This window comes from Tachypleus tridentatus, chromosome 3 (genome assembly GCF_004210375.1).
Source record: "Tachypleus tridentatus isolate NWPU-2018 chromosome 3, ASM421037v1, whole genome shotgun sequence".
Classification (NCBI taxonomy): domain Eukaryota; kingdom Metazoa; phylum Arthropoda; class Merostomata; order Xiphosura; family Limulidae; genus Tachypleus; species Tachypleus tridentatus.
Genome location: NC_134827.1, coordinates 75,149,977 through 75,158,838, shown reverse-complemented (window position 1 = coordinate 75,158,838; position 8,862 = coordinate 75,149,977). Strand labels below are relative to the sequence as shown.

At 37.3% G+C, this 8,862-nt stretch overlaps 1 protein-coding gene across 1 annotated transcript; it reads right to left on the bottom strand.

Moving 5' to 3' along the window:
* Positions 1 to 2,438: 2,438 nt before the first annotated feature.
* Positions 2,439 to 5,374, bottom strand: LOC143245899 (general transcription factor II-I repeat domain-containing protein 2-like). The gene is made up of 2 exons (XM_076492152.1): positions 5,353 to 5,374; positions 2,439 to 2,755 (listed from the first exon to the last, which is right to left on the bottom strand). The coding sequence occupies exons 1-2, from the start codon at positions 5,372 to 5,374 to the stop codon at positions 2,439 to 2,441; spliced, it is 339 nt and encodes a 112-aa protein (XP_076348267.1).
* Positions 5,375 to 8,862: the final 3,488 nt, after the last annotated feature.

The following is an 8,862-nucleotide window of genomic DNA, read 5'->3' as shown; positions in this document are numbered from 1 at the left end:
AGCGGTATGTCTACGGATTTACAACGCTAAAATCAGGGGTTCGATTCCACTTGGGGGTTGAGCATAAAGCCCGATGTGGCTTAGTTATAAGAAAACACACATACACACATTAATCCCCTAGTGTCTCAGTGGCAAGTCTACGTGTTATTAACTCTAAACCCGGATTTTGTTATATCAGTTGCGTTAGTTATGACGAATCGTTTTAGGTCCTTTGACAGGAAAAAAAGGAAGTTTCTAGTTCTGAACAGATTCAATCACTTACAAGTGGGGCCTGTAGAGTGGGATTGTTTTGAACGAGTGTGGACCAGAGTTTCCGTAAAAATCCTTGTTAAAAGCCTACAAGCCACAGAGCACGTGACCTAACAAATAGCCAGCGGGAATGATCTCGAGTTCATTGACTGCGTGTATCCTAGTTATCAGAAGTCAAGTTTCTTCCACGCCCAAAATGTGTTAGAAACATGATTTCTAACGTACTTCGTGCTCAACTTTGAGAAATAGACCCGATCTGACGGAAACAAGATGGCACGCTTTGAATTTAGCTAACTTTAAAATTCTTACCAAGTGGACAAATCGCAAATGAAAAATAATTTAGTTTTGCTCTAAAAAACACGGCCCGGCATGGCCAGGTGGGTTAAGGCGTTCGTCTCGTAATCTGAGGGTCGCGAGTTCGAATCCCCATCACACAAAACATGCTCGCCCTATCAGCCATGGGGGGAATTATGATGTGACGGTCAATCCTACTATTCGTTGGTAAAAGAGTAGCCCCATCTTTGGCGGTGGGTGATGATAACTAGCTGCCTTCCCTCCAGTCTTACACTGCTAAATTAGGGATGGCTAGCGCAGGTAGCCCTTGTGTAGCTTTGCGCAAAATTCAAACCAAACTAAACTAAAAAACATTACGAAACGAGCAGTGATTAAAACTGCACTGCGTAAAGTAAATATTGTGGCAGTTTTATAGCTAATTAAATTTCTTTCAACAGGTGAGAGATATCCACAAAATGATATAATTAATAAGACAACAAATATTCTTTCATCGGAATAGTTTGATCAATGCCGGATACTAATCATTTTGCAAAACGTTTCCGATTGCAGCAACACCTGGAAGTTCAGCAATAAATATCATAGCTTATAATAGTACAAATATAACAGGTGGACAGTACACATTTAGCTCACTGTTTCTTTATAAACACACAGTAACTCAGTAAACCATCTTTGTGTGTATTTATCACCTGTATCGAGCCATATATTTTTATATATGGGCTCGTGAATTTTGGTAACATACGAAATGTCGTTTAGGCAAATGGCTAGGAGATCTGTAATGCTGTGTTAAAATACCGCTGATCTGAGATTCATAATGGACTAGTGCAGGGGTTTCCAATTTAAGAGTGCCCGAGGGCCAGAACTATATTCAAGAGTCCAGAGGCGAACGGCATTATATTTTTGTTAAGTAAGGGCTTATTGGTGTATTACGTAATGCAAAATAAAGAGTAAATAGATCCATGGTAGTGTTAATTTATGTCCTCTCAACAGGGTAAAATGAGTTACGAATGTGACTTACTGCACATTACATGATATTTGGACGGGCGTGTTTGTGACAAAAGATATAATTCATTGTGAAAATAAAAGAAAAATGTAATTTTAACATGCTCAATTACGTAATAAATAAATTTAATGAAATCAGTGATGACGAGAAAACCCACTTGTAGAGAAAACTATATATGTAAAAACGGCTCGTTTGGGTTGAGAAAATTTTGTTTTGTAGAGGAACGAACAACGTTTCGACCTTCTTCGGTCATCGTCAGGTTCACAAAGAAGGAAAGAGGTAACTGATCGATAGCTGACCTCATGTTTGAAGGCGGTCGTGTAATTGAGTGTAGGAATGTAGAGGGCGTGCTTAGATGTTTGATTATATTTATTAATATAGGTATAAAGGTGTTCCTTTGTATTGGTTTATTTTGGGCTTGAGTTGTTGTATAAGTAAAGCTTCTTTAATTTTGTGTTTGTTTATTTTTGTTTCTTTATTTAGTATTTGAGTGTTTTCTATGGTTATGCTGTGTTTATTTGATTTGCAGTGTTCGAAAACGTGTGAAGGTAGCTTTTTGTGTTCTGTGAATCTGGTTTCAATTTTTCTACTTGTTTCTCCAACACAAAAGTCGTGGCAGTTATCACATTGTATTTTATAAATAATGTTGGTGTGGTGTTTGTCAGTGTAGTTTTTACGTAGTATAGACCTTAGTTTTGTGCCTGGTTTTTTAATAAATTTGGTATTAACTGGAATGTCATATTTTGTTAGTAGTTTTTGCCAAATGTTGTTTATTTTTCTCCTGATGTCCAGAATTTAATGAAAAAATGCTGCATATAAAAGAAACTAGAATAGCAAACATATCTATGATATTTAATGTAGTGAAGACATAAAATTTTCAATGTGAACTTTGAGGTCACTCAGCAGCACTGACCAAAGCAGGTATGTCGACATGGAGTTCTATCGCTGCTGTGCTCAGGAGGTGAAGCAGAGAAGAATCCGTGAGGAGACTTCTGTTGTGGTTCTTAATAAATGTCATCGTGGAGAACACACTTTCACATATGTATGTGCTGCCAAACACTGATGTCACTTTCTGTCTAAAAGCACGAAGATTTGGAAATAGATTTTTTTGAAGTAGTTCAAAGAAATCTGGTGCTTTATCTTGTCTGGTTTGGAGAAATAGATGAGCTTGTAAATCACATAATTCAAGTTGAACGTCAGCTTGTTGATTTTCTATGTCAAAACAAAAATTATTATTGAACAGCTCTATTCTGCTTTTTAACATTTCAAATTTCAAGGCCTGGCATGGACAAACGCGTAAGGCGTGCGACTCGTAATCCGAGGGTCGCGGGTTCGCGCCCGCGTCGCGCTAAACATGCTCGCCCTCCCAGCCGTGGGGGCGTATAATGTGACGGTCAATTTCTCTATTCATTGGTAAAAGAGTAGCCCAAGAGTTGGTGGTGGGTAGTGAAGATTAGTTGCCTTCCCTCTCGTCATAAACTGCTAAATTAGGGATGGTTAGCGCGGGTAGTCCTCGTAGAGCTTTGCGCGAAAGTTAACAACGAACAAACAAAGCATTAAACCTCTGCTTATAGTTCTGTCTTTAACTAACAGTTTTATGTTGTTGTTGTTGCTGCTGCTATTCATACCGGTCAACAAATATTCTGATAAAAGCTGTATTGGGTATCCATATGAAAACTCTTTTACGAGACACATTAATCCGAAGAAATCCCATCTCAGTAGCTAACCGACACTACTATTCTTATTGCATATTTATGATAAAGATATTTCGAATAACTGCGGGTTTAAAAGGAGAGTACCAGGATTGAAATGGAGTCTTTATGTTTCATTTAACGAGTTCAATAGTCCTCTCTATTGTTACTTTGACCGTAAATTTTATCAATTATCTAAAGAGTAAATCTCTTATAACTATGAATACAAATGATGTTGTTAGAAAGGACAGTTTTATTTTGTTGGATTTTGTTTATCATTAAAGCTAAAGGATAATTAGTGTACCAAATATAAATAGAAATATTTCTTTTTATTAAAATAACATCACGCCGTGTTTATCAGAAGATTTTGTTGTTTTTCATTGAATTTCACGCAAAGCTACACAAAATTATCAGCAGTAACCGTCCCTCATATACCAGCGTAAACCAAGAGGGAAGGCAGCTAGTCATCACCACCCACCGCCAACTCTTGGGCTGTTCTTTTACTAAAGAATGGGATTGACCTTTACATTATAAAGCCCCCACGGCTGAAAGAGCGAGCATGTTTGGTGTAACGGAGATTCGAACCTGCGACCCTCGGATTACGAGTTGAGCACCTTAACCACCTGAGCATGTCGGACCTAATCAGAAGTACCTACGAACCATTTCTCGCAACACACCAGCATTTCGTTTGTTATTGTTTCCGGTAATTCTATTAGGGAAAATTATAGGAAACAAAATCCGAAGATGTTTAATAGTTTCATGAATTATGATGTTGTTGTTTTGAATTAAGCACAAAGCTACACAATGGGCTATCTGTGCTCTGCCCACCACGGGTATCGAAAGCTGTTTTTTTAGCGTTGTAAGTCCGCAGACATACCGCTGAGCCACTGGGGGGCTCGTTAGTTATGAGCTTAACAGAACTAAAAACAATAGCCCAACTGTTTTATGGGGCCTGGCATGGCCAAGCGTGTTAAGGCGTGCGACTCGTAATCTGAGGGTCGCGGGTTCGCATCTCTGTCGCGCCAAACATGCTCGCCCTTTCAGCCGTGGGGGCGTTATAACGTGACGGTCAATCCTACTATTCGTTGGTAAAAGAGTAGCCCAAGAGTTGGCAGTGGGTGGTGATGATAGTCCTCGAGTAGCTTTGTGCGAAATTCAAAAACAAACACAAAACAATCTTTGGTTGAAAAATCCTCATGAATAATGTGTACAAATATTAACAGCGGACTTACATCTGCTTGATCAGTATTTTCGTCAAGACAAAGAGAGAAACAAGTTTTTTTTTTCAACCAATCCAACAAGCCAGTTTTCTTATTGTTCTCCCATATCAGTGACCCTTTTTTGTATGGTTTGGTTGGAAGGTGGCACTGATTCAAATTTCTCAGCGATTTTGGCATCCCCAAACGTCTTTGCCATTTTAACAGCACATTTCTTTACTAAACTGCCATCAATAAAAGGTTTCTTTGCTCTTGCAAGTTCAAAAGAAACGATGTACGAAACATTCAAATCAGATGTCTGACAACTTGCTAAACATACTCGTTTGTTGTTTTAATTTCTTGCTGAAATCCGCAATCTGAACTTTTCCTGTTTCTCTTTCATATTTATTATATGTTTCTTCATGCATCGTTGAATAATGCCTTTTCACATTTGGGCACTGATATAATTTGCATACAAACCAAACACTGCAACTTGTCGTTATTGTTTGTAATTAAATAATCAAATACCCAACGTTCCTGGTACGCTCTGTTTTCACTGTCAGTCTTACGTTTCTTAAAAACTTTGCTCATGTTTTTATTTACCACGGAATTGAACGGTGATAATTTACAACACGTTAACTTCCACAACAGCAAACGAACAGACTGACAACAGCCACCAGCCGGACGAGTTCACTTTGTCTAGCAGAGGGGAGGGAGTGTATAGCTGAGCGAGTCCACTTTGTCTAGCAGGAGGAACGATGGTATAATACACCGAGGTGTATCTGATAAAGTTTAAGAGCTATTACTATCTAATTACTACTGCAAGATTATAGAGGCATAAATAATAAACATATAGGTGCACACAAAATAAATTTTAAAATTTCATTAGTGAACGTCAGTTGGAGCTTTCATGAAGTTTTACCTCGCAAGTCAGAATTTTCCATTTCTTCACCACACAAAATTTTTTTTATAAAAGTAGGTTATTTTTCAATAGACCTTCGTGGGCCACATAAAACCATGCTATGGGCCGCATGTGCTGCCTGTTGAAAATCCATGGGCTAGTCTTTCTCAGAGTAAACGAAAGTTTAATTGGAGACATCACTCGAAAAACACTAGAATTTCAGCTTCGAGTTCCGATCAGCTTCGTTTTACAGTTGTTTCTAGAGAATTTTCAACGCCAAAGCCTGGGGTGCTTCATAGGCATATGTTACATAAATAATCCTTGCAGAAAAACTTCATCTTTAGAAATGTGTATTAGGCCTAATAAATCTTCTTCATCATTAGGTTTCACAGTTTAACTATCGTAGCACACATAACTTTCCAATGATGCCAATCAATTCCATTAGTTATTTATACTATAAATTTAAAAGGACGGATTAAGCCGACAGTAAGGCTATACAGAGCTCTGTTTTTGTTTCTTTTCTATATTAAGATTTTACCAATCATAATCAACCCTTTAAAAAACAAACAGTTTTCAATTTTAAAGAATTTCTCAAGAATTTATTAAAACAAGAAGTTTATGAGCTTTATTTAAACTGAGTTTTTTCGATTGAGGTTAATTCTCTAGTTTGTAGAAACCGCAAATAAATATTACTGAATCCACATAAATCAGCGTTGTTCGGCGTCGTAGAGGCATTTGTGTACTCACGTGATGATTCCAAAGGCCGTGGAGGGCCCAACAAAGATAGCTCATTGTGTAATTTTATGCTTAACAGCAAAATCACTAAAGAAATTTATTAAGCCGAGCTATCAGTAGTCGGGAATTATTACAAACGTTACAACAATACTATGAATCTAATAATCCAACTGTGTCATATCTCAGCCTAGTTTCAGTGGTTATGACAAGGTACATGCACTGATCAGTTGTAACACACTTGTGAGCATACATTTTCAAGCAATAAGAAAAATAAATTCGTCTTGTTGGAGGTTTTATTCAACGAGAAACAAAAGAAACGAAGAAGGGACATTAACGTATGATTACCGTTAATTAATTACTCATTAACGTATGAGGGTGTGATGTCGTTTAATTTTAGGCTTAAGAAAACCACACTTGGAAAAGAAAGTATCTTAATGGAATTATCAATAACTTATGTACAAAAGTAGACTAAATTTATAGATCTGAATCAAACATAATATTATAAGTCAATACACAACAACAACTAAAACCTATTAATTCATCATTTAGGTTTCAGTGCCATTTTCGTCCGAAAATCCAAGAATGACATAAGAGGCTTGGCTAAGTTACGAAATTTAGATTAATCATATATACTAGACAAACAATATTAAATAACTGCATAGGTGAAAGCAGTGATGTAAAGGAAGTGAAACTGGACTAACTTATAAAATTAAAAACTTTATTAACTCAGTGTGTTTTGAAAATATGATGATAAAACTGGAGTTAATTAATTTTTCTATCGATAATGATTCATACGGTCTAAAGTTGTCTTTTCTTGCTTTGTATTAATTTTAGCATAAAGTATCTCTTTATATAAGGCATAAATTATATTAATAACACTATGTAACACAAATTTTGTTCCTGGATAGTATGTGTTATTTCTTAATTGCTTATGTTGTAAAAGTACAGAAAACGGCCATTATTCCCTTCAAACTTTGCTTTTGTGACCTGGATAATGAGATTTAGAAATTAATCTATACTCTATGTAAAAACGGGCAAATTTGCACGATTTCATTTACATAAGGTCTGAATAAAACAACATATGAATCAAGATTTACATGTATTTACACTAAAGTTATACAAAAATGTTTAGAAGTGAGTAGGTTTTCGAGATTTGCGACTGTATTGCAAATAACTTTCATGTATCAGCTCCCCAAATATAGTCTCCAATCGTGTTTTCGTTATACGCTTCTTGATAGCGGCGTTCAAAGTCCAGTATATCTTGGTGGAAGCGCTCGTCTTGCTTCTCTGAATATGTTCCCATGTCCTCCTTGAATTTATCAAGATGAGCGTCAAGAATATGGACTTTCAGAAACGTCCTGCAGCCCATTTTGCCGTAGTTCTTCACCAGAGCCTCAATCAGTTCCACATAATTTTCGGCCTTGTGATTGCCCAAGAAACCCCGAACCACTGCAACAAAACTGCCCCAAGCTTTTTTTCCTTCCTACTGAGCTTCTTGGGGAATTCTGTGCGCTCTAGGATATTCTTTATTTGTGGTCCACCACAAAAGACACCAACTTTGACATTCTCGAGAATGTTTGGAGTTTCTTGATGCAATCTCTGATAAAATCAGATACAGTCATGTGAAAAAATTAGGACACCCTATGTTACATATGTATATATGTAACAATTTCGGATAAATGGATATGTAATCTCAATTGTAACAATACTGAGAGATTATAGGAATATAACTAAACAATTAAAACTGAAGAAAAGACTTTTCAAGATCTTCTGTAAAATGTTATTCGACAAAAATGCATATTCTAACTGAGTAAATAGTTAGGACACCCTCACATTTATACATACATAACATGGCTCAACTCACACACAGGTGTATCACACCAGGTGCACATGATTAGAAGATCATTACTCAGCATTTTGAATGAGGCTTTCCCTATTTAAACCTCAGATATTTAGTTTGGTGTGCTCCTAAGGGTTGAAGTGAAAGTGAGCACCATGGTGAGAGCAAAATAGCCGTCTGAGGCCTTTAGAAAGACAATTGTAGCAGCTTATGAGTCTGGTAAGAGATTTAAAAAAAATCTCAAAAGAGTTTTAAATCAGCCATTTCACTGTCCGGAAAATAGTCAACAAGTGGAGGGCTTTCAAAACAACTGCCAACACGCCCAGGTCTGGTCGTCCAAGCAAGTTCACCCCGAGAGCTGACCGCAAGATGCGAAAAGAGGTCTCCAAAAACCCTAAAATATCATCACGGGACATACAGCAGGCTCTGGCTACTATTGATGTGAAAGTGCATGCCTGTACAATCAGAAAGAGACTGCACAAGTTTAACTTGCATGGGAGGTGTGCAAGGAAAAAACTTTTGCTCTCTAAGAGAAACATAAAGGCCAGACTGAAGTTTATCAGAGAGATTGTAGACAAAGACTAGGACTTCTGGAATAACGTTCTTCGGACAGATGAATCCAAAATTGAATTATTTGGACGCCAGAACAGAGGACATGTTTGGCGTAAACTAAATACAGCATTCCAGGAAAAGAACCTCATACCAACTGTGAAGCATGGAGGTAGAAGTGTCATGGTTTAGGACTGATTTGCTGTAGTGGGACCTGGACAGCTCACAATCATAGAATCCACCATGAATTTTACTCTATATCAGAGGGTGCTTGAGGATCATGTGAGACCATCTGTAAAATAATTAAAGCTGAAGCGGAACTGGAGCCTGCAACACGACAATGACCCAAAACATACCAGTAAATCCACCAAGGACTGGTTGAAAACTAAGAAATGGAGAGTCCTGGA